This window comes from Arachis ipaensis, chromosome B4, assembly GCF_059453495.1.
Source record: "Arachis ipaensis isolate K30076 ecotype BB chromosome B4, ASM5945349v1, whole genome shotgun sequence".
NCBI classification, from domain to species: domain Eukaryota; kingdom Viridiplantae; phylum Streptophyta; class Magnoliopsida; order Fabales; family Fabaceae; genus Arachis; species Arachis ipaensis.
The window spans coordinates 119540823-119566856 of record NC_142439.1 but is presented as its reverse complement, the minus strand read 5'-3'; the positions used below and the strand labels follow the sequence as shown (position 1 = coordinate 119566856).

Genomic DNA, 26034 nt, shown 5'->3' with positions numbered 1-26034 from the left:
ATCGGTTCGGTTCTGACAACTATGCTGTAAACATTATTTTAAGAATATTATAAGAAAAATATTTAAATAAAAATGTTTACTTGTATAATAGATATTTTTTTAAGGCACATTTTCAATGTATTAAAATTTCAGAAGCTAAATCTTATATTTATAGTTAAAATAGTTTACGTTTAAACTTTTTAAGACTAGATATAATAATTTAATATTTTCATTTGTTTAAAGAACTACTTTTTTTTTTTGCAATAACGTAGTGAAAGAGTAAAATTAAGAGGAGGAAAGATAAATTTAAAGAAAAAAAAGTTAACTAATTATTAACAGGGAAAAAATGTTCTCATATGTGTTTTAAATGTTATTAGAAAAATAAAAACAAAAAAAATCTCACATTTTGTTATATTGTATATTGTACTGTAATAGATCTTAAAAAATAATCTTGTATTAAGTGTTTTAAATTATTAATAAAAGATATCATAATAAGAAAATTCTTATAAAAATATAAAATAAATGTTAATTTTAAAATTTATATATTTAATACAATAAAAAAGTAAAAGTTATTTTGAACTCTTTTAATTAATATTTTAAGACCGTGTGAAGCTAAAATGTTAAAAGAAAAATTGAAAATTAGGGAAAAAAGAAACGTCAGTCACTCCTTGACTCGAAGTTGAATGTATCTTCTCCGATTCACACGCACAGTGACACCATCCTTTATATGCTACTCATCCTTCTCCCTTTCCACATTTTCCAATACGTTCTTGAAAGTTTTAAATATAAACCAAAAACAAAAAGGAAAGGATTTTTTTTAAGAGAGAAGAAAAAGAAAAAGCGCACTCTCTCTCTCTCTCTCTCCCCCCGTGTTTCCCTCTCTTCTTTCTCTCTCTTCCATTTCCATGGTGCAACGGCCAGAACACACAGCGTCTCCGGAGAAAAGATCAGAGAACAGAGCCAGCAGAAAACGGTGATCGGAGCAGAATCAGGGTTCCGATACTGTCTGAAACTCGAAGAATGCCAATTTCGAGGTTCCACATTCGGAGCGAGCACAGCTTGGCCGATCCGGAGCTCCACCGCGCCGCCGATAAGGATGATCCCGAGGCTCTCCTCGAAGCCGTCGCCATGGCTGGACTCGTCGGAGTCCTTCGCCAGCTCGGTGACCTTGCTCAGTTCAGTTCGCACTCTCTCTCTCACTCACTCACTGACTCACTCACTCTGCCTCTCTCTCTCTCTCTCTCTCTCTCTCTCTCTCACTTCACCGTCGATGCTGCTGTTTTGGTGGTTTTGCAGTTTCCGTGATTATTCTTAGTCGAAATGAGTGTTGAGTTTGAAAAACTTTAAGGTTGACAAAATAGTTTTTAATGCAGTGTTTGAAAACTTTTTGTGTTGTTGTGTTGTTTGTTATATTTTTAGCTGTTATACTGAATGGAGTAAGCTTTTGATTCAGGTAGAATTTGTTGTGGATATCGGAGTTGTTTGGTTGAGTTCGGAGTTTGCAGGAAATACGGCTTTCTAAATTTGGTGGTTGGATTAGGTGCCTGAATTAAGCTGTACTCTGTTACGATTACTATTTTTTTTAGTTTTTGTGGTAACTAGAACTCAATTTTGAAAAACCAATTTACGAGGATCACTCGTTAAATCTTAATATCTTAATGTAGTTTCTTTTAATAGTATTATTAATTCTTCTCTCGATGGTCGGATTTTTTTTTCTTTTTTTTCCTTTTTAAGTTAATCTGTTAAAAGGAATTTTGAACCAAAACAAATACAGAAAGATGAAAGTGGGCAATTAGTGATAGGTTGGTCTAAATTCTGGGGTTTACGAGATAGTTCATTTATCTTTGTATGGACTATGGACACGAATATTTGATTGGTTGGTCTGAACCCTCAATTCCACTGAGTGATGCGTACACTACAGTTATTGAACTAGCTGATTCCTATATTTTTTGTTTGTATAGGCGGGGTCATTTAGCTTAAACATCAGTTTACATTTGATGAAATTTGTTTAAAATGTTTTTCCGTATTCATTGGATTATTTAATTTTCAAAATCAACTATGCCTTGTTATTACTGAGCTGCATTATATTGCATATAGTGTTATGTTTCATTTGTTGCACGAAATAGGTATTAAGTTTTAGGGCCAAACTCAGGATGTGCTATCCACAAACACTTTATTGTTCACCTGAGCTATGCATTGGGTGGTCTTAGTTCTGTGATTTTTGTTGTTTGTTTGTTTGATTGGATAGTCTCGTAATTTTCATCCAAATGCTTCTGTAAAGTCTTTTTTATGTATCTTGCAACAGTTGCAATAATTTTGACATTTTGTTCCCTGGTATTATTAATAATTAGATAGATAGTTTAGTTTTGATGCTGAGCATCAACATTTAATCCTTTTTGGATTATGGTCTTTAGTTTTTGTAGTTAACAAGTGGTGCTGGGTTATCTGCATTTGACTATTTGATTTTTGTTAGGTTTGCTGCCGAGATCTTCCATGACTTGCATGAAGAAGTAATGGCCACTGCCGGGAGAGGCCACAGTCTTATTTCTCGTGTTCAGCAACTTGAAGCTGAAGTTCCTGCACTCGAGAAAGCTTTTTTGTCACAAACTCGTCATCATTCATTCTTTACAAATGGAGGTTATTCACTCATTTGAGTCTTATTTTTTATGATTTGCATTTGTCAGAATGTATCTGTAAGAATATAAAATTCTTTTGGCAAATTTAACATGCTTCTTGCATTGCAGGGATTGAATGGCATCCTAATCTCCGATCTGAACAGAATCTTGTTACTCGTGGAGACTTGCCTCGATTTATAATGGATTCGTATGAAGAATGTCGTGCTCCCCCAAGGCTGTTCCTTCTAGACAAGTATGGTGCCCAGATTCATAGAAAAAAAAATTCAACACTAGTAACAGCTTGTTGCTATGTTATAGAATTTTTACTATAATTTATTTTATTTGGGTTTTTTCCTCTAAAAGGTTTGATGTGGCTGGGGCTGGGGCATGTCTGAAGCGGTATACTGATCCATCATTCTTTAAAGTGGAGTCCTCTGTAACAACAGTAGAAGTTCACAGGGAAAAAAGGATTCATAAGGTCAAGGTACTTTAGTGGCAATTTTACTGATTACATTGTTTTTTATTTATTTTTTTCTTTTTGGCATAAATGACACTTACAATAGAAAAATGAATGTATAAATTTTCTTTTTTCCAGCAGAAGAAAGTATCAAAACCAGGGAATGGTACAAAACCTGAAGTTGTCTCATCCCATGCCAAGTGAGCTCCGATAATTTATCTGTGTTGAATTATTTTATCCTGCTGGTTCCTATAATGCAAGTAGGTCTTTAAATGGTTTATTTGTGACTTAGTTCATTCCAAATTTTCAAATACGGCAGACTGCACCAGTTGTTCCTTGAGGAGCGCATTGAGAATGCTTGCAATGATCCTGCACGTCTTGTGAAGTTGAAGAAAAAACAGTTGAATGGATCGGCAGTAGATTCAAAGACTGGGAAAAGTTATATGGAGAAGATTTTTGAGAATTCCTCACCAGATCATAAAATGGTTTGTGAGGCCTCGATCACTCCACACCCACTGAGATCAATGTTTGATGCTGATGACAATGGGATTACAGTACTTGAAATCAGTAGTCTTAGCTCTGTGAAAAGGTCACCAGGATATGAAAGCAAAAGATCATCACCACTCAATGGGCAGGAATTAGAACTGAAACCATACTCTGAAATTGATAGGGTGAGGAATGGAGATTTTGTGCAAGTGCATGAAGATGTCTTAGGAGCCGTGACACATAAAACGCCTTTAAATCATCCCAAGGTACCTGATGAGAGACAATTGGTAGTTGATGAACAAAAGAACAGAGAATGCATCTTGGATGGTTACCATTCTGATGATGTGACTAGCGAGGTTGACGATTACATGGATGCCTTAGCTTCCATCGAAGAACTGGAAACAGAAATTGAGTGTAGACCAAAGAAAAGCTTATTCCATATTCAAAAGACAAGTGATTCAAATGGCAAAGAAGAACATCAACTGCAAGGTCAATTTTCAGATTCTCAATCATTTGGGGACTCCTTGACATCTGAAGAAATTGATTCAGTTGATCAAGATCGAAATGATGAACGTACCGAAGTGCAAGCTCAGCTATCAGATTCTCAATCAACACGAAGCTCCAATGCATCAGATGATAGCAGATCATCCAGAAGAGTCAGAATTGCTGAACGCACCCAACTGCAAACTCCGTTTTCAGATTCTCAATCTATTGGAAACTCCTCCATATCAGAGATTGAATATATGCCATCCAACCAGCTTGACCAAAATGTTGAGTTGCAAAGTACTCATTGTGGTGGGTTTGTCATGCATGACAAAGGACATGTTTATGGAGAAGATATCTCTGGTTTTGGACCAGATGCTTCTGTTTCATGTCTAATGGATTCAGGACATTCATTGTTATCTTTAGATCCTGGGCCCCTCTCCTCAATGTGCCTCCCTATAAGGACTCAATCTGGTGAAACACAATCTGGCCCTGTTGAAACTCATCAAAGCTTAGAAGATGATGAAGACAGGAAGTCACTTGTTGAATCTGTGATGAAAGATGATGCTTGCTCTATTGTTTCTTCCAATAACAAATCTCTGGATAGCTTGGATGTTTGTGATCCATGTGTTAGTTCCAATGCTTTAGAAGTTTTTAATGATTTGAACTTGGCACAGGAAGATGAATATGGTAATCATTCTGCAATAACAGTATTGCAGGAAGAATCTGCTAATAAATACTCTTCTGCAATTTCGGATTCCGGTGATATGGGTTTTCAAGGAGAGAATCCAATTTTCCCATCCATGAAAGCAGACTTGAATTTGGGTACCAAGTTGGCACTTGGCGGCAGAGACTTTAATTCTGAGAATGGTGTAAATGAAATCCAACACATCTCAGAGGATTTGTCTCCTGCTTTGGAGACTCCACAAATAAGTAACATTACAGAGGAACTATCGGATTTTACTCTAAATCAACAGGATGAGCCACATTCAGCAGAATCTGAAGTTTTCTGTTCTGAGCAGCAATCAACTTTTGAAGACATACAAAGGATGCTGCTTGCTGATGAAAAAGGTGGATCCAAAGTTGAAGATGATGTTCATATTAAATATCTGTCTTCTCTTGATAACAATAAGCAGGACAATCTTGTCTTTGTAAATGACGTGTCCACTGAAAAGGTTCATTCAGATCAGGCTTTTTCTGCTCTTCATTTGGTTGATAGTGCTGAAAATGGTGCAAGTTCTTTTAATTCTCTGTCCTCAGGTTTTGTTTCTTCCCCATCAAGGAATGCTTCAGATTTGAGTTCTTTTAGTTCCCATCGGAATGAAATAAAATACAATGAGGCCGATTTGACAAAAGTTTATGTAGGATTAAATTCAGAGAAGAGGGTAAATAAATTGGAATCGTCTTCAGACCTCATATCATCTCCAGCTAAAAGGCTTACAGATTTGGAAGAATCTACATTTGCAGATTCTCACGAGAAAGAAATGGAAGTCAATGAGGTACTTCCTCACAAATATTTGACAGCCTTAGTGGCACCAAGGGTGGTGGATCAACTTGAAATTGGTGCTGCTGACATACAATCAAATCCGAACAGATCTGTACCCTGTGATCCATGTCATTCTGAAATATGTAACAATATCCAAGAGGAGAGAATTCAAAATCTTTCTGCTGTCAGTGAAATGAAAGTGGTGGATTCAAGTTCAGAGCTAGACTCTGAGAGGTCAGAATCTGTATGTCTTTCTCAGAATGATGTACAGAACAACAAAGAGAGTTTGTCATCACCTTCCTTTAACCAGCTGAAGCCAGAAACACATTCAGAGATGTTCGTGGAATCACCGGTTAATCAACGGGATGCAGAAGTTCAGCTCAGAAATGATGGATACCATTCGCTTGAGAAATTTCAATTTCATCACCAATCTTCAAGTCAGTTGGAACAACTAAGAATCCATCCAGATGAACAGTCATCATTTGATTTCTCGTCTAAGTCATTTTTGCAGGAGACCAGTCCTACCAAGCATGTCATGCATTCATTGCATCCCCTGATTCCGGAGTTAACCAATAATCATGAGGAGATACCTCCTATGCCCCCTTTACCACCAATGCAGTGGAGAATGAGCAAGGTTCAACATTCTTCCCTAGTTTCACAGAGGGAAGAAATAGAAGCAACTCATGCATCATTGCAACCAATACAGCCAGTTAAACCTAATGATAAGTCTCAGTTTGGTTTATCAACCTCTGATAGAGACACTATACTGTATCAAAATCCATTTTTGCCTGTCATGGCTGTGGAAAGCAGTAAACTCCAGCGTTCTCCTGGGTTCTTAGCTGGTTTACCAGAGCATTCAGTTGCTATTCCCTTGCAATTTCCTATCATGATAAATAAATCAAATAGTCAATATAATTACCTGGTTATGGATAAAAGCCACCATCAGAACCCATTCTTAACACTACCTGTGGTATCTACGAGCAGGCCTCCACATGGATATGTCATTGCTTCAGAGGGAGAAACGGTACAGAGTGCAAGTGCATGCACATCAATTCCACCTGCTGAACGTTCTGTTTCTGGATCTTATCCAATCTCTCCACAAGACAAACCGAGTGCGTCTCCAAGTGAATTAACTGAAAGGAGTAGTTTGGAGGTCAAGGATGAATCTGGAGAATCGCATTTGATGCCACCTACTGAACTTGCTGCTTCTGGAAATGATCTCACCTCAGCAAGAGAACTTATCACCCCAAGACAATTAACAGAAGAGACTAGTAGCTTAGAAGTTAAAACATTTGAGCAGTCTTCGATTTATTCAGAAAGGAAACAGGGAGATCCCTCTATCTCACCAATGGCACCACCAGGCATAGAAGTTGGGCAGCCCAATGACAGTCTGTTGCCTTCAAAGGGGGGAACGACATTGCCATTGGATAAATCTTCCCGAACACCAGAGTTTGATAATAAAATGCCAAATGGAAAGCCGAAGAATAAGGTTGTTCGTCCTGAGAGTCCTATAATTGATATTGCTGCTGCTCTTGACAGAAGCAAGGTAATGACAGTTTTATATAGGTTCTAATAGATGTGCATTTATGTGATATTTATTCTTGTATAATCTGCTGCCTTTGATTTGCTGCAGCTGAGAAAAGTTTCGGAACGGGTTATTCCTCCAAAACCACCCAAGTTAGATGAAAGAGATTCATTGTTAGAGCAGATAAGATCAAAGGTTAGCCATACCAACTTTTATCTTTCTTCTGCATGATGTTTGTACCATTATGTATTACAAATTCTGCTTATTTTAAAAATGCAATTTTTTTTTTCAGTCCTTCAACTTGAGACCTGCTGCAGCTACACGACCCATCATGCAGGGTCCAAAAACAAATTTGAGGGTTGCTGCCATCTTGGAGAAAGCAAATTCAATTCGCCAGGTCTCTCTCTCTCACACACGCACGTGCGCGCACAGATACACTTATCATATGTACATATATATCGCAACAGCACGTGTGCTGAAACTGAAAACAAATAATTCTCCCTTTTCTGATTAAATTCTTTTCTTAATTGAAATAGGCATTGGCTGGAAGTGATGAAGATGATGATACAGATAGTTGGAGTGATTCTTGAGTGGGAAACACAATACGTATAATTCTTTATCTTACAGGACACTCGGGACAACTTAAGTCCCTTCCAGAGTTCGCTTAATCACACACATATAGGTGCATGAACTTGGGAACAAGCATGCAGTGCGTTTAGTATCACTTCAAAACTCATCCATTTTTTCGGTGGTGAATACCGATTCAGTCAAAGGCTCAGCCCGTTATCGCTGACCAATCTAGACAAATCATCCACATTTCCTTCTTTTTTTTTAGGAAAAAAAAAGTACGTGTATATTTGTGTTGATGTGTTGTGCTTCATGTTTACCCAATTTTGTAATATAGTGGTTTCTCACTTTGTCGTAATTGCATCATGAACATGTATCATCATGTAGCTAATATGCTTGTGTCCAATACCATGGTATATTTTTACACCCGAGTAAAATTGCTTTGAATGTATACTTGATTACTTGTAGTCTTGTTTAGGTCCCTCGTTGCCCTTGTCTATTGATATATTTTTGACTTCTCCCTTGCAATTAGTATATAGAAACAAGATAACTTACAACAAAATAGAGGAATTTATCTATTAAAAAAAAGTGATTGAGCCGGTTCAAACAAATCAATAAAAATCTAGTTGAGTTCGGTTAAAAAAAATAAAAAGAAAAAGAAAATTCCCAAATTGATTGAGAAGTCATGAGCAAAATGACAGTTTCTTCATGCAACAGCAGACAAAATTAAAGAGTTGTGAAAGTAAGCTGACAAATGATAATCATAAGGGGGAATCTTGAACATGCATTTTCTCTGGAGTTTTTTTAGTCAAAGGCAGGTCCAATTTTACCCTTCACACTAAAATGGTTTTTATGTAACATTTTAGAATTCACCACCTCATCTATAGCTCTTGAAACCACAAATAAAATGCTCGATTCTGGCATCAAAATATGCAGCCATTTAATCAAGATATTGATTCATATATCTTAGTAGGACAAGAAGAAAATTGACGAAAAGCATCTATGTAAATTTCCCCGAACAAGATCATTTATTTTCTCCCTACACCCAAGGAGAGGAAAAAAGAAAGTTTAGTGTTTTTTTAAAGAACTTTAACTTCAAAAAATTTCAACTACAGATCTCAACAAAATTAACTTATAAATTCCAAAGGCCAATGCACCAAACTTACACCAAGTAGTATAAAACTAACTTACAATGCAAAATTTGGAAAGAAAATCATACTTCAAAGCAAAATAAAATTGAAGTTTCTTCAAACTTCTTCATGCTCAATTGTGAACGCTACACTTTATTCACAACTCTTAACCGGTTCACCCATATATGCTCGCTCCTGATACTCTTTCTTTCATCAAGTTGTTCGAAACATTCTTGGCGAGTTCAATGGTCTGCAAAGAAGATCAGCGAGTAAAGGCCACAGCTTTAGACATGAAAACATAGCTAAACCTTAATCCTCACCATAAGACTGGACTGTAAGAAGCAAGAAAGTGATTAATGATTTCTTAAGCATTGATAAATTCTAATTTCATACAATCTATAGTCAAATCTCATATCTGAATGCAACTTTATGCATGATGTATCTTGCTTGGTACTTTTTCATTAATCACAAAGCAATAGAAAGAAATAGGTATAACATGGTACAAAGCATAGGAGAATAGTTTACATACCAGTTTTCTTCTTTTTATCCTTATCCTTAACGTCACCGGGAAATGGCAAGAGACTATCTGTATGTACACAGTAACTTCCATAGGTGTAATGATAGTGAGAAAGGGAAAAAGGAGAATAATTTAGAAGCTTTTCACTGACATTATATTTGGTAAACCTTAAATTTACATACCCCAGTTCAAAATTTAGCGCAATAATGTTACTTCCATTGGATATGCATAGAGGCAAATAATTACCACAAGGAATCTCACATATTAAAATCCAAGATGACGGCACTTTATATTCTTTCATAACCCATATCTCAGTTATATCGTCGTGATACCAATACAGGGCTAGGCACCCTCCTAATATGGTGAGATTGATGGGAGAACACCCTACGAGTTGTTTTGGCATAGATATCTTTGAGAAACTCCTTTCCTTCAAATCAAAGATAAGAATAGCATCATCAATGTAATCTTGACTAGAGTAACACAACCAATGAATAGCGCCATGTAAGAACAACCCATAAAATTGCTGCTTCCACGTGCCCATGGATTTGGGGAGCGCTGCATCGAGATTAATCCATGAATTGGTCCTCAATGAAAAGCAATCTAAGTGGTGTTGGTTGTAGTTATCAGGCCAAGATAGAACTACTAAATAGTCATCACGTGATGCATCGAAACCAAATCCATATGGAACTTTATGATCGGGATTAATAACGAGAGGGATCTTAATACGAGAAACGATATGAGAGTAGGATATTGTTTTGCTGGATCCAGTCAGTGGGTTCCATATAACAAGAAAATGTGGTTGCTCGTTGAAGAGAAGAAAGCCTCTGCAGGATCCCATGAGACGAGAACGAGAAATGAGTTCTTCTTGGGAGGGAGAGATACCTCTTTGAGTGTTGTTGGTGCTGCTGGAACATCAAATAGCGTGTGGAGCTGAACAAAGCAAGCTTTAGTATAGTCATGTACCAAGAAGTAGTACGAATGGGAAGATGCGGCAGAGTAGAGGTTGTAATGCGATTCCGCAAAGTGTCCATCGGATATGAGAGAGTGCCAAAGTTTTGAAACGAATCTGAGGCGAAACAAGTCTTTGGCGGGTACCCTTAGAAAGATTCGGTGAATGAGCTCCGGAGGGAGGATGTCATTCATGCCCATGTCCTTCCTCTCCATGCTCCTTCTCTTTTTGTTTTGTGGTTAGGGTTATCACTTTGTGACTTGTGAGTTGTGACCATTCATATATATTTCGTTAAGGGCGGTGCTAGGTGACCATTACTTTTTTGAAAACAACAAGCTCTAAAAATGAGTTTAATTTAAGTAAAATATACTACATTCTAAATTATTAATCTAAATTTTAATATTAAAATAATTATTTATATATTTAGTAAATTGAATATCTGATATATTTATTATTTATATTATTTAATATTTTTATTGTCTACTTGTATTTTTTCTTTGGATAATCAATCCTCTAAAAATAAAATTTGATCTCGTGTTATATTTTTTAAGTAAAATTAAAAAAATAATATTAAACGATACAAAATTACGTAAAAAATTTAAGGAAATTTCCATATATACTAGCACTATGCATTTTTTTTTTTTACCAAAGATAGAAGACTCGAACCCGCAATCTCTTAATTGAGTATGGGGAGATTATGCCATTTGAGCTATAACTTATTGACAAAAAAATTTAGAAGATAGAAGACACCCGCAACCTTTTAATTGAGTATGGGAAATCTATATCATTTGAGCTATTACTCATTGGCTATTAGCACTGTGCATTCAATCACTTTTCTTCTTTAAGTTGTATTTTTAGTAAAATTATAAATAACATCAATTTTTCATTTCATATTTTATTTAGTTAAGTAGTAGAGTAATTTGAGTTGCATACATTTTAGAATTTTATAATTTGTACGTATTTTGGTTTTCAATAAGTTTGAAATTTAAAAAATATATAGGGTATTTAAATCCAAATCGATCCAAATTAAATCGCTTATCTAATCCAATTTAAATCGAAAACCGCGCATTAATTCGGATTTGATTGGATTCTATTTTTTGTAAACCGCTAGATCGGATCGGATTTCGGATCTACTTTTCATAACCGATCCAATCCAATCCAAACCGCATAATGTGCTATAATATTATTATTTTATTATTATATTTACAATTATACTTATAACATGTTCAATTTGTTATATATTTTTATATTATTTATGTATTTTAACTAATCTATAATTTTATTTCTATTGTTATGTTATCGTTGACTTTTTAAAATATTGTTGAGACTTCTTATGTCATTGTTGATTATTTAAAATTTGATGTTGAGACTTATTCTTGTTATATGTATTTAATTTTTTTAATTTTTAAATGTACAAAACCACAAATCCAATCCAATCCAAACCGCTTGAAATTGTATCAGATCGGATCGGATTTTTTTAAAAGATCATTCAATTTAAACCGCACTGCAAATAAAATTAGCATTCGAATCGGATGGGTTTTTGACTCAAAACTGATTCAAACCGCACCGCTAACACCCCTATATATATATATAATAAGATCACCTTATTTGAAAAGAAAAGAACAACAAATATAGAAATAGAGATGAAATAACAATTATGAAAAATATAAAATTTGTGGATATATCAAAATTTAATTTTTTGAATTTAAAATTTTTTCGTTTGAAATTCAGTTATTTTTAAATATTTTTCATCTTATATTTTAAGTTAAATAGTGTTTGAATTTAAATTATAATTTTTAACTAAAATATTGTTATGATTTGAATTTTATATTATTTTAAATGAAATAATATTAAATATAATAGTTCAACTAGTACCATATATTAGTAACAGTTATGTTTGATATTCAAATTTTTTTGGTAGCTAAGTTGGTCCAAGTCCAATAAAAGTAAGTTTTATTAGTAAAGTGTGAATACATTTTCTAACTACGCAAATGTTTTCACATTCTTCTCCTCCTTCTTTTTTCTTCATGTTTCTCCTCCTCCTTTTTCATTGCATTACTCCTCATTCTTCTTCGTCATTGCATTACTCCTCATTCTTTTTCGGATTCCTTCTTCTTTTTCACATGTTTCCTTCTCATCATCGTTCTTTTATTGTTGTTGCTGTATTTTTTTTCTTTTCCTCCTCCTCTTCCTAGTAATTTTGTATCACTATATATACATTTTTTTTTCTTCTTTGTTTAATTTTTTTTATTCTTGTTAAAAGAATAAATAGAAGGTAAAATAAAAAAAATAAACAAGAAAAAAAAGATGATGATAATGATGAAGAAGAAGAAGAAGGAAGATGAGGAATTTTGAGTTATCATTAAGTAATTTTGGTGCATTCTGGATTTAAATAAGGTGAACTTTTGGTCTGTGTTTGTTTTGAATTGAGTTTGTTTGTGTGTCGTCATTATTAAGCAATTTCGGTACATTCTATTTTTGAATTTCGGTACATTTTAGATTTAAATAAGGTGCATTTTTTGTCTAAATTTGTTTTGAACTGAGTTTGTTTTTTTGTCGTCGTCATTAAGTAATTGCAGTACATTCTAGATTTAAATAAGGTGTACTTTTAGTCTGAACTTATTTTAAATCGAGTTTGTTTATGTATCGTCATCATTAAATAATTTCGATACATTTTAGATTTGAACTGTTATACATATAAAAAGAAGACAACGACGATGACAATAAGGATAATGAAAGAAAAAAAAAGAAAAAAAAAAGAGAAACAGAAGAAAAAGTAGCAACAACTTCTTCTTCAAGTGTGTTAAAAGTCATCCCAACTTTTAGGACAAACAGACACAAAAAATAAGAAAACTTATAAGCACCACACTGCAAATAATTCTATATTACATCAAATTGTGTTTCAAAATGCATCAAAACTACCATTAAACATAACATAAAATAAAGAGTAATTACCCAAATCAGTCCCTGAGGATTTTAAAAGCGGACATTTTAGTCCCCAAAAAAAATTAATACACAAATTAGTCCCCATGGTTTTTCTCCGTCAGACATATCAGTCCCCAAACTATTTTCCGGCGTGACTCATCAACGGAAATTGCTGAGTTGGCACGTTAAATCGCACACGTGGCAGTTAAGTGTCCACGTGTGCAAAGAAGACAAAACAGTCCCCAAGAATTTTTAATAAAACGTTGTCGTATTAATAGAAACGCTTCTCACCTTTTTGTTTTCCTCCATATGTCTTCATCCACTTTGAAAAGACATCAAACCCCATAATTCACTCCCCTTTTTACTCAGAAACCTTCTGCAACTTCATCTCCCACATCACTACCGTCACCGTCAACGTCAACATTAGAATTCCATTCATCATCTTCACGGCCGTCACTAACTTCCGTTACCTTCGAATCGCACGAAGCGTCGACGTGGATGCCAACGATTGCCGCATCAACTCCAATACCCACATTGTAATAGGTGAGCAAATAATCTTCGTTAGGCTAAATTAGTTTATTAGAGATTACATTACTTGATTAATCAATTAATTTTGTTGGATGGTTAAGGTTTAGTGGCTGTAGAAACTTCTGAGTTGTACTGATGTTATGTGTGTATGTTTTTTTTTTAAGAATTAATTTTACGTTCAGTAGTTATAAGCCACAAATAATGGTATATTTGTGTTTTTTAGTTTTGGTTTTGTTGATTTTGCTCTATTTTAATTTTGTTTGTAGATGGAGTATTTTGTGGTTCCTATTTTTCACCATGGAGGTCACTTTGTGCGAGATAATAAGGGTGTGTTGCTATATATTAATGGAAAAGTGAGCAAATTTTCCGAAATGGACATTGACTTGCTGTGTTTCTTTGATTTAAAAACTTTGTTCAAAAGTTTAGGGTATCATGATTACAAAGCTATGTTTTGGTTTGATAATTCTACCTCTGACCTCGAGTCTGGATTACATCCCATAGAAGAAGATGCTCAGATCAATGAGTTACGTGCTTACAAAGAAAAGAACAAGGAGAGTCCAGAATTTGAACTATACTTTGATCACCCAATAATGTTAACTCCACTTGAAGATGAACACCTTGACTTTGAACATGATCAATCCAATAGTTCTTCTAGCGATGATGGCTATGAAACCACAGAAGATGAGCCGTATAGACCTCCTCCACCCGGATTCAGTGATGAAAGTAGTGAAGATGAGTGTGTGGTAATCAAAAAGACTGTTAGGAGTGGAAAAAAAATAGACCATGAAGGAGATGTGCGGAAGAAGAAGTCAAATAAGGATATTAAAGAAAGGACCAAAACTACAAAGAAGACTCAAGTGGGTAGCAAGAAGACTAATGGGCTAACATATGGGAGAAATAAAGATGGGCCTATTGGTGCTGGTCCAAATGGTGCTGCTAGGCCAACTGCTGCTTCTCAGCTAATTGATGAAAAGGATGAAAAGGACGAAGAGTGTGAAGAGGAGATAGAAGAACCTGTATTTGACTACGAGTCTGAAACATTATTAACTCCTGAGAGTTCTGAGGATGAGCGGGAGAGATATGAATTTCCACAGTTCAATGAAGGGGCTGGATTTGGTGAAGTTTATTTCGAGTTGGGAATGGAATTTCCAACCATTGAAACATTCAAGAATGCATTGAAGGATCATGTTATATATGAAGGGAGAAAGATAAGATACATAAAGAATGACCAAAGGAGAGTTAGGTGTGACTGTGAACATGGTGTTGTGAGGATTAAGAAACCCAGGAAATCAAAGAACAAGAAGGAAGAAAATGTGGAGGATGCAAATGAGGATAATGGGGCTAAGGAGAATGTGAATGTGTATAACAATGCTGTCCAAAATAAAAAAGAAAGTGATGCTGTCCAATCCAACAATGTTGCTGTTGTAAATGAAAATGGGCTCAACAGTGGGCCTGCAAACAGGTCACCTTGTCCATGGCTTATATATTGTGCATGGAATACTCAATTGAAGAGTTACCAGATAAAAACTTATATCCCGGAACACACTTGTGCTAGAGAATTCGGCAGCAACATGGCAAGTCAGAAATGGGTGGCAAAAAAGTTAGAAAAGAGGCTTCGAACTCAACCTCACATGACTCTTAGTGAGGCATATGAGCATATCAAAATTGATTATAATGTCATAATAAATGGAAAGATGGTATATAGGGCTCTGAAAGAAGCTAGAGAGCGTTTGATTGGCAATGAGAGGGCACAGTACAGTAAGTTGAGAGAATACCTGGCCGAGCTATTGAGGAGTAACCCTGGAAGCCATACAATTTTGGATGTGACACCAATTCCCCAGTCACCTCCATTATTCAGCAAGTTATACATTTGTTTAGAGGCTTGTAAAAGGGGATTCAAAGCTGGGTGTAGAAAACTAATCGGACTTGATGGATGTTTCTTGAAAGGTTACTTTGGGGGTCAACTATTGTCGGCTGTGGGTCAAGATGCAAACAATCACTTCTATGTGATTGCGTATGCTGTTGTGGATAGTGAAACTAAGGAAAGCTGGAAGTGGTTCCTTACTTTATTGCAAGAAGATCTTGGAGATCAATATATCCATGGGTGGAATTTTATTTCAGACCAACAAAAGGTATGTTATTCTTGTTAGTTAAATGTTATTCTTGTTGTTACTTCAAGTATTAAAATGGTTGATTTATACTTGATAATTACATTACTTTAAGTACAATTGTGGCTGATATTGAATTATTATTTGAATTACTTTAATTATTCAAATGGCTGATTTATGTATTATTCAAATGGCTGATATTGTAGCTGTTTTATACTTGATAATTGTTTTACTTTAAGTACAACTGTAGCTAATATCAAATTATTAATTGAGTTGCTTTAATTTTTTACATGACTGATTTATGCAGTATTGTAAATGTAATTGTTGATGAATGAGAATTATTGAGTTACTTCAATAGGGATTGTGTGTTGATGGCTGCTTTAAATTTTGAAGGGAGATGTCAAAAAGTTAAACTATTCTTAAGCCTTAATTTGATTGATCAATTATATTGGCTTAAAAAGAACTAAGTATATACACATCAGGATTATAGTTTTACTTACTTTATTAGTAACTCACACATTTAACTTGGTTTCTAGAGATACATAGACTTCTGCAATTATTTTCTTATATTATAAGATTAACCAATGGGAATTATGAATAGAATATGTTACAAATTAATTTTTCAAAGAAGCGTGTGCTCAAAACTCTGAAAAATTCTGCATCTGCATATTAACTTGATTTAACATACTTGTTCTGAAATATGATATAATAATATAAAGGGTTAAAAAAACATGCTGATTTGATAATTTCATTATTTAATTGCATTGTTTGGCTTAGGGTTTGTTGCCTGCATTAAAGGAAGTTATGCCTCACGCTCACCACCGAAACTGTGTGAGGCATATCTGGAAAAACTTCACAAATCGATACAAGGATAAGCAGGTTAAGAATGTTGTATGGGAATGTGCTAAATGTACTACTGATGCAGAATTTCAAGCAAGCATGCAAAGGTTGAAAAGGATTAATGAAGAAGCATGGAGCTACCTTGCGAAATTCGAGCCGGCATGTTGGACCAAGGCTCATTTCAGTCACGGACCAAAGTGCGACAACCTCACCAACAACATGTGTGAGGTTTGGAACGCAAAAATAGTGAATTATCGTTCCAAGCCGATTCTAACGATGTGTGAGGAACTCCGGTGCTATATCATGAGGAGAATGACCAAATACAAGCAAGTCTTGGAGACACACATGGGCACTCAAGTGGCTCCTACTCAACAAAAGAGGCTTGATGACATAATGAAAGGTGTAAGATATTGGCACCCAATTTGGGTTGGTGACGATGAGAGGCGAATCTTTGAGGTGCAACAAGGATCTACAAAGGTTTCTGTAAATCTGTCTCAAAACAAATGTACTTGTAACGCGTGGCAACTAACTGGTACAATTACTTGACTTTATCATTTAATTTTCATTTATAAAATTGTTATCTGCTACTATTTGAGTGCCTTCTTCTTGATAGGTCTCCCATGTGTTCATGCACTTGCTGCAATTGCTAGAAGAGGGGATAGACCGGAAATATATGTACACCCACTGCTCAAGATTGGGGCAGCATTAGCTACATATCAACACTACATTCAACCAGTTAATTCAGAGGAATATTGGGAGAAGACAATATACATAAATCCGATTCCACCAAAGTTGAAAAGGCCAATAGGCAGACCAGTGAAGAGAAGGAGAAAGGACCCATCTGAGTTAGAAGCTAGTAAAATTGATGGCAACAAAGTAAAGAAAATTTTTAAGGTCACTTGTAGCAAGTGTGGAGAGACTGGCCATAACTACAAGACCTGCAAAGGCCCTCCAACAACAATAATTAAAAGGCAAACCAATCCAAATAAGAGAACGACAGTGAGAGCTGGTTCTAGTTCTGGAACCTCAAACCATAATGCAGATGAGATCAATGTCTCTCAATCAGCTCCACAAGCACAGGTAAAACCAAAACCAACTAAAACTATCTTTTTTAAACTTCCATAGGGACTACATTGAGCTTTTTAATAATTCATGGAGACTGCATTGATATTTTTTTTATTGGACTGCAATTTGAATTGATATTTCGTCTCTTGTAGAATGTGAATAGTAATGCAAATCAGGTTCTTTCAGAAACAGCAAACTTGGGTGTAATGCCTAATGTGGTAAGTTAAAACAGTAGTGAATATGTTGTGCTTCTAATACAAAGGCTTATAATCTAATGAGTTGTTATTTGTTATATGAAGATAACTATGACACCACCATCATCGCAAGGTCCTGCCAATTTTCAAGCGCTAATTCCACCTAGTGCTAGAGCGCAGCCAAGCAACCTATCATTAGGCCACACCAACCACCCCTCATTCAGTCGAGCACTCCACCACCGATTCCACCACCTACAACAACTGGAGGGATCTCAGCTGAAACAATGGCAGCTGCCAGCAAGGGTACTGCATCAAGGATGTTCCAATTTATTCCAAATCCTGGTTTCAAGCATCCGAGAAAAAAATGACCAGTATTGTATGCTAAAGACATAACATTAGGCTTTTTAGTGTCTAAACTGTGTTTTGGTGTTTTAATTCTCTACTTTGCTATTATCATATTAGTTTTGGATGAGAGATTGTTGTGTTGGAAACTCTCAATTTGGTTATCATTATGTTTCATGCTGCTGTATACATGAAGAGTTTGTGTTTTGACAATTTTTAGTATCTTGTTAGCTTGCTACTATGACATTTTCTTGAAGACTTGTATGCTAAGTTCCAAAATATATAATATACAGCATCAATTATCCTCGTTGACCTGTTATTCTAATAGCATCAACTAAATCTAATAGCACACTTCAACGCCAAATCATTGCCCTGTTATTCTAATAGCATCAACTAATTAGTTGCTCTTGATTTTAATAAGCATACATATAGCAAAAACTTGCTTTAATTTACTACCATTCATTCCAAAAAAAGAAACATTACAAATATGCTTGCAATTTCACACAATATTGAACTAAAAGCAAGCTTACACATAATATATGTCTAAATCTAAATCTCTTACAAGGCAACCATTACCACTGCCAAGGCCAAAACTAACAATGCTAGAACCATAAAAACAGGCACTAAATTGAAACCTCTTCTTTTGGAGTCAATTTTTGGGGCTACATTTTGATGAACCTCTAATATATCAATTCTACTCTACAACTCTATCAGTTTTTGTCTCAAACCATCATCATCAATCTCACATACGGGTGGCATATTATCAACCAACTTCGCACCAGACATGACCTCCGCAACACCATCATTAAAGCTGATGTGAAAATTCTGGTGAACCCATGCAAAGAATTTGCAATGAGGGAGTTTCTCCTGCCCATACCAAAAATAGATTATTCAATACAAATTTTTTTGATTTTAACTAACTAAAATACTAACAATTGTTTACCTTATATAGTGGGTATCCAAAAAACAACCTGCTCAGATTTTTACGAGTTCTTGAAATGGAGATTATTGCATACAAACCGCATAAACATTTTGGGTGTTGCCCCTTCGTGATTTCAACGTTCCTCAACCTGCACACATCACCATGTATAAGACCAGTACCATTGGGGCCACCGTGTCCCCCTCCACGATGATTCGAAGAAGATGAACTTTCTCTACTTGGAATCATCAAAACTGAACCTGGATATGTCGATTTCTGTAGATGACGAACAAGGGTTTCATGAGGACGACCATCAATGAAGAAGAATGAGAAACGAGGAGTATTAATACGACGCCGTTTTTTCAAAAAAACTTTAGGGACTGTTTTGTCTTCTTTGCACACGTGGACACTTAACTGCCACGTGTGCGATTTAACGTGCCAACTCAGCAATTTCCGTTGATGAGTCACGCCGGAAAATAGTCTGGGGACTAATATGTCTGACGGAGAAAAACCATGGGGACTAATTTGTGTATTAATTTTTTTGGGGGACTAAAATGTCCGCTTTTAAAATCCTCAGGGACTGATTTGGGTAATTACTCTAAAATAAATTCATCGAAAAAAATAATTCAAAACTCCTACATTCCATTCAAATTCAAACCTTCAACTATGAACACCGATTCTTATAAAGAAAAACAAAATTATTCAACTCGTAGACAAAACAATTACACCAGCATCAACTATTAACGAGTTACATTAACTAGGAACGAACCAAACCTCGTTCACCTAATTCGATTTAAAATAATAATTCAATTTGCCCTAAACTGATCTGAACTTGTATCATTTATTGTTTTCGAACACGAAAAACCTATATAAATTTGATTTCATTTACTTGATTTTATATTTGATTGAAAACGAGTTCAGATCAAACATCCTAAAAGTAAAAATCTGTTGAGAAAAAGAGCCAAAATTGGAAGAGAACGTAGAGAAATTAAAAAAATCGCAAAAAAATCAAAGTAGAAAATAAAATTTGCAGAATCCATTTTACATTAAACCATTATATTCTGTACAAATCTGACTCGTTATTTTTTGCCATTTCCAATATGTAGTAATATATGGCAGAAACAATTATACTTAGTATGGTCGACAAAAATGTTCAAGAATGGATGCTTTCTTAGTTGCAACGTCTCCAACAAGGGACTGAATTCTATAAATTTATTTTCTTATTCTTTACAGGTCACAAACTTAAACTTAACCTAAATACTATTATTTTTCCTTTTTTTAGATTATAAATCTTATTTTTTCTTATATGTTATAAGAAAAGTTACTCTATTTTCAATAGACAAACAAGTTTAAGCAAGATGGGTATTTCAAAAAATATTTATTATGTATGTATAAATATTCCTATTCTATTAGCTTTATAAATTTTTGGAACAAGTTGATACGACGAAGAAGTAAAAAAGAAATAAAGAAATACACGGGATAAACGCTCTTCATAATAGGATTAGGGTTATAAATTGAAGGAGAGATTAAATTAGATTCAAATTGAAATAAATCTAGATCACCTGGCTATTGAAACTGTCTAACGTGATAAACTAGTGTTAAATCCGTGCGATGCACGGGCTTATATTTTAATTTCACATTATAAATAAAAAATAATATTTTATAATTATAAATTTTTCAAGTTTAGTATAACATTATTATTGTCATTATATAATAAACGTATTTAATATATTATTTTATCTTTATTTAAAATAAAATACAAATGAAACAGTTTGAAGTCTATAATATTCTTGAACCATAAGAAAAGAGACCTGAAAAAATAAGAATATATATAACTGTAATAATAGCATGTTAATTTTACACTAAACTGTATATTATAAAACTAATGAAAATTTATCAACAACCTAGTATTTTACTAACCTCATTAGAAAGGTAATTGGCATATGATGTTGTGCTCCATGTTACACATCTTATTTCAAGTCTGAAAGTATAGTTAATAAATTAGTTATATCTACGACAAATATTTGTATAAAAGTGCAAATCATAACATGTTACTAAAATGAAAATATTATTTTCTTATCTAAATATTATTAAAACTTTGTTGAACGCGATATTTGTTGTTGATGAGTTTGGATTACTGTTTTTATTTAGAATTAGAATGTTCAAGCTATTGCGACTCTTAATTCTTGACAAAATAACGTAAAGTTGCCCATTGGTAAACACTGATTTTGGCAAGTAAAGTCCTACATGCGATAATGATTGACTACATAGTGAAATACCTTGGTTTCAATATTTTTCTCCTCATATATAGTATCCCGTCAACCAATAATGTCTAAGTTGCATTCTAAATATGTTTTATTTTGTTAACACTATTAGATATCAATAGCATCACAAACAGTTTTCTCAATTGATGACCAGACCTCGTTAATAGCTGCAATGAATTTTCTATCGTCACACAGTAGTCCCATAAAATAGAAAATATCTTGGAAGTTAGGATATGTAATCCCATTAACTATCCTAATAGACTCATATGTTATGCAATTTTTTTGAATAATTAACAAAATTCTCATATAGTAGATATCAGATTACCCGGTGGAACATAGTTTAATCTCCCGATAAAATACTCTCTCTTGCGTGGATATCATTCCATTTTTTCTATTTTATAAACAAATTGGTTTGGAAACTCAGCATATGTTAAAGTTTGACTTGCTTCAAATTCTTTGTTGGTCTCCCATCCATGTTAAGAACATCTACCTTTCCCTTTCTCTTAATCAATGATTTTTTCAAGATTGTCATTGTCTTTAAAGATGATATTTTATTTTCTAGGTAAATAAAAGATTAATCTCATAACTGAATATCATAAGCCAAAATTCTCTATATAGCCTCCCGTGTAGATAAATACCCACAATTATAAAATTATTTGATCTCATAATATATTTTTTTAAATATGTTTTATCTTTTATATTTTTAATATTAACATACCAATAATAACATTTTAAATAAAAAATAAAAAAATATTTATTCACCAAAAATAATTTTTTTATCGACAAATTAAAATCCTTCCAGCACAAAAAAATTTAATATTACAAAAATATTTATAACAAAATAAAATTAAAATAACAATCTAAATAGAGAATACTAAAATAAATAAATTTAAATTTATAGAATAAATTTTGAAACAAATCTAAATAAATAAATTTACATTGAAGTTAATATTAAAATTTCTAGATTTCGTTTTACTCATTTAATACGTGTAAGTATTTATATTAAAAAAACTAATTATAACTTAAAAAATAACAACAAAAAAATTGTAATAATTATATACATATATATTTTATATTTTAAAAATTAAAAATTAACAAATTCAAAAAAGTTTAAACACAATTTATAAATTATATTTTATTAAAGAAATAGTTACAATTTAAAAATTAATAATTAATTAATTATTTTATTTTATAAGATAAAACGAAGTAAAGTATTTTTTTTAAAATATGTTTATTTTTTATATTTTTAATATTAACATATCAATAATAATATTTTAAATAAAAAGATAGAAAAAATATTTATTTAAAAAAATAATTTTTTTAATAAATTAAAATCCTTCAAGTACAAACAAAATTAATATTATAAAATTTTTTTAACAAAATAAAATTAAAATAATAATTTAAATACAAAATATTAAAATAAATAAATTCAAATATATAGACTTACAATGAAGTTAATATTAAAATTCATAGATTTTATTTTACTCATTTATTATGTGTAAGTGTTTATATTTAAAAGTCAATGAGTAATAGCTCAAATGGCATAATCTCCCCATATTCATCTAAGAAGTTGCGGGTTCGAGTCTTCATATCTTTGGAAAAAAAAGTGTTTATATTTAAAAAATAATAATTGATTATCCATCATCGATTTCTCTTAGCAAATTCATGAATCGAGTCACAAGAGCCCTCTTAACTGAGACATGTAATTTTTTTAAAATTTTTTTAAAAAATTTAATTATGAGAAAATAACTTAAAATTAAAAAATAACAACTTAAACAAATAATAATAATTCATGATTTAAAATAGTAATCTGTAAATAACTTAAAATTTAAAAAATAACAAACTAATAAGCAAATAACTTAAAATTTAAAAAATAACCACCTAAGCAAAATAATTTAAAATTTAAAAAACAACAACCTAAGCAAAACAACTTAAAGAAATAGTTAAGTTTAAAAAATAGCAACCTCTTTTAAAGATGACGTTTTGTTTCTGTTTTCAAATTTAAGCTCTTATTATTTTGTTTTCGAACTTGTTTCTTACTATTACTTGCTTTTTGTTGTTTTGTTATTACTTTTAAATTGTTGATTACATTATTAAACAATCGTCTTAATTTTAAAATAATTTATAAATAACTTTGTTTAAATTAGTTCAATAATATTAAGATTTAAATATCTAACTACCTTGTTAATAAATTCAAAAATTAAATCTTTATTGATATCTAACAATCTAACCAAATAATTTATTAATTTTTTTAAATTAGTTTAATAATATTAAGATTTAAATATCTAACTACCTCACTAATAAACTCAAAAACTAAATCCTTATTATTATCTAATAATTTAACCAAATAATCTACTAATTTATAAATAAAATTACAAAAATTTCTAATAACGATATTTAAGAAAATAATCTCGAAACCCAACATATGAACGTCACGTCAGCAAAAAGTCTCCTCATTTGTATTCGGTCTAGAAGAAATATTATTTTAAATTTAAAAGTAACAACTTAAGCGAATAATAAATTATAATTTATAAATAATATTTTAAAAAATTTTAGTGATGACACCTAAGCAAATTATTAGTTCAACAATATTAAAAATTAAATACCCAACAATCTAAGAAAGTGTATTTAAAAATTCAAAAGGTAACAACCTAAGTAAATAAAATATGTTATAATTTATAAATAAAATTTTAAAAGTTTCTAGTGTAGACATTTAAGCAAATAAATTTCTAAACTCAATGTATGAGGACCACATCAGCATAAGAAGAGCTCCCTATTTGTATTGCTATCAGGGACGGATCCAAAAATGTTATTATGGGGGCCAATAACATATATAATATTAAAATATTATGCAAAAAATTATATAATGTAAAATGTATTACAAAAATATACCGATAGAGAATATATTTTAAAATACAAAAAATATGTATGTATTTTTTATTAACGATATGGTCGATTTTTCGTATCATAAAATTCATCGATAATAGAATCTGTGTTAAAATTTTCAACAATTTTCTTTTTAATATGATTAAAAGACAATTAGCAAGAAATTCATCTTTCATTTTGTTTTTGAGTTATTCTTCACAACATTCATCGCTGAAAAAGATCTCTCAGTTGTAATAGTTGAAACATAGAGAATTAATACCAAATGAATTAAGAAGGACGCTCACAAGAAGAAAAAAAATCCACTTTATGAGATTTGAAAAATTTTATTTAATTTAAAAATATTAGTAATAATATTTTTCAGATTTTTTTAATATTGTTACTTATTTGTTAGATATTAGAAATCATTAATTTTTAAGTTAGATTAGACTTTTATTTATATTAAACTAAATACTAATAAATAAATTTTTTAAAAAATTAAATCATACTTAATAACTTATTACTATTAATCTTTTTTTAAAAAAGTTGGGGGGCCGAGGCCTCCACTCGCCCCCCGTATGTCCGTCCCTGATTGCTATTGCTATAAAGATAAAGATACGCTTATGAAATGTGTAATATAATATAAAAATATATATTTTTTAAAATAAGAAAATATTTGATTTATTTTATTTATTTAAAAAATCTGTTAAGCATTTTATCAAGAGAATTGTCATAATACTCCAAATTACTTTTCCAAATATTTTTTGTCGAAAAGTTTAGTTATAAATATATTTTAATCACAAAATATTTTATTTTATTAGATAAATGAGTTCTAATATCAAAATTCTAGTAAAAAACTTTTAACAAATAATAATAAGTTTAATCTCACAGTCAATAAATTTAACTAATAGTTAAAATCTTTTTTTTTTTGTTTCTTTAAATAATGAAATTGAAAATGAATAGTTTATAATTAAAAAGAGAGAAAAATATGAAAGTACCTCTATTGTTGTATAGAGACAATATAAAAAATAACAATGTAAATGGAGTAAAGAGAAAATTTATAAATGTGACAAATAAAAAAATTAAATTTAAAAATCGATATAGTTAAGAAGTCACTTAATTAGGAATTAGTATTAGAATTTCAAATTTCAAATTTTTAAGTAGAGTTTGCTAATTAGCTAGTACAAATTTTACATTTTTAAATAAATTTTTTTAATTAAATGTTCATTGTTCATCAAGAATATAGGAATTTGTTAATTTAAGAATGATTTTATTAGTTTCGTCATAAATAGTATCAATCCTATTATTTGTCGATAAAAAAAATAAAATTAAATACAATCTAAAAATTAATAACCTTATAAATTACGTAAATTTATAAAAAATATTTAAAAAGAGAGAAAAAATGAAAGTACTTTTATTCTGCAGAAACAATTTAAAAGATAACAATATAAATTAAGTAAAGAGAAAATTTATAAATATGGCAAGTAAAAAAAATTTAAATTTAAAAATTAAAATGGTTAAGAAGTCACTTAATTAGGAATTAGTATTAAAATTTCAAATTTTAAATTTTTAAATAGAATTTTTTAATTAGCTAGTACAAATTTTAAATTTTTTAATAAAATTTTCTAAATTAATTCAATTTTGTTGAAACAACATTAGAAATAGAATTAAGTATAGAAAAATGTTAAATTAATTTTTTTTAAATAGTATAAATAACCTTACATTTTAATAAGATTGATAATTCTATTTACTTTAATATTATAATTTAAAAAGTAACAACTTAAGCAAATAAT

At 31.9% G+C, this 26034-nt stretch overlaps 3 protein-coding genes across 6 annotated transcripts; 2 read left to right on the top strand and 1 right to left on the bottom strand.

The window, feature by feature from the left end:
- Positions 1–731: 731 nt before the first annotated feature.
- On the top strand, positions 732–8069 carry LOC107636885 (protein SCAR2). Of its 3 annotated transcripts, none has more exons than XM_088485244.1 (9): positions 732–1154; positions 2453–2616; positions 2724–2847; positions 2958–3078; positions 3190–3251; positions 3371–7052; positions 7140–7226; positions 7324–7428; positions 7568–8069. In XM_088485244.1, exons 1-9 carry the CDS (start codon positions 1000–1002, stop codon positions 7619–7621), a joined length of 4554 nt encoding a protein of 1517 aa, XP_088341370.1. In that variant the 5' UTR covers positions 732–999; the 3' UTR covers positions 7622–8069. The 3 variants fall into 3 exon arrangements, with proteins under 3 accessions (XP_088341370.1, XP_088341372.1, XP_088341371.1); XM_088485246.1 differs by having other exon boundaries at positions 805–1154; positions 2958–3072; positions 3193–3251; XM_088485245.1 differs by having other exon boundaries at positions 805–1154; positions 3193–3251.
- A 681-nt stretch (positions 8070–8750) lies between these two features.
- Positions 8751–10432, bottom strand: LOC107637975 (F-box/kelch-repeat protein At3g23880-like). Of its 2 annotated transcripts, XR_001619659.3 has the most exons (3): positions 9428–10238; positions 9258–9314; positions 8751–8978 (listed from the first exon to the last, which is right to left on the bottom strand). XR_001619659.3 is itself a non-coding variant. In XM_016341189.3 (2 exons), exons 1-2 carry the CDS (start codon positions 10081–10083, stop codon positions 8971–8973), a joined length of 834 nt encoding a protein of 277 aa, XP_016196675.1. In that variant the 5' UTR covers positions 10084–10432; the 3' UTR covers positions 8751–8970. The 2 variants fall into 2 exon arrangements, 1 of the variants encoding a protein (XP_016196675.1); XM_016341189.3 differs by having other exon boundaries at positions 9258–10432.
- A 3481-nt stretch (positions 10433–13913) lies between these two features.
- Positions 13914–17141, top strand: LOC148568963 (uncharacterized). The gene is made up of 2 exons (XM_088485942.1): positions 13914–15779; positions 16533–17141. The coding sequence occupies exons 1-2, from the start codon at positions 13914–13916 to the stop codon at positions 17139–17141; spliced, it is 2475 nt and encodes an 824-aa protein (XP_088342068.1).
- Positions 17142–26034: the final 8893 nt, after the last annotated feature.

What these genes read in the sequence shown, in the direction of transcription:
- LOC107637975 (XM_016341189.3), bottom strand. Translation starts at nt 10,083, where the DNA reads ATGGGATCCTGCAGAGGCTTTCTTCTCTTCAACGAGCAACCACATTTT.
- LOC107636885 (XM_088485244.1), top strand. Translation starts at nt 1,000, where the DNA reads ATGCCAATTTCGAGGTTCCACATTCGGAGCGAGCACAGCTTGGCCGAT. An exon ending in CAGCTCGGTGACCTTGCTCA is followed by an intron (nt 1,155 to 2,452) that starts GTTCAGTTCGCA and finishes GATTTTTGTTAG; the next exon opens with GTTTGCTGCCGAGATCTTCC. An exon ending in TAGAGCAGATAAGATCAAAG is followed by an intron (nt 7,227 to 7,323) that starts GTTAGCCATACC and finishes TTTTTTTTTCAG; the next exon opens with TCCTTCAACTTGAGACCTGC.
- LOC148568963 (XM_088485942.1), top strand. Translation starts at nt 13,914, where the DNA reads ATGGAGTATTTTGTGGTTCCTATTTTTCACCATGGAGGTCACTTTGTG. An exon ending in TTATTTCAGACCAACAAAAG is followed by an intron (nt 15,780 to 16,532) that starts GTATGTTATTCT and finishes TGTTTGGCTTAG; the next exon opens with GGTTTGTTGCCTGCATTAAA.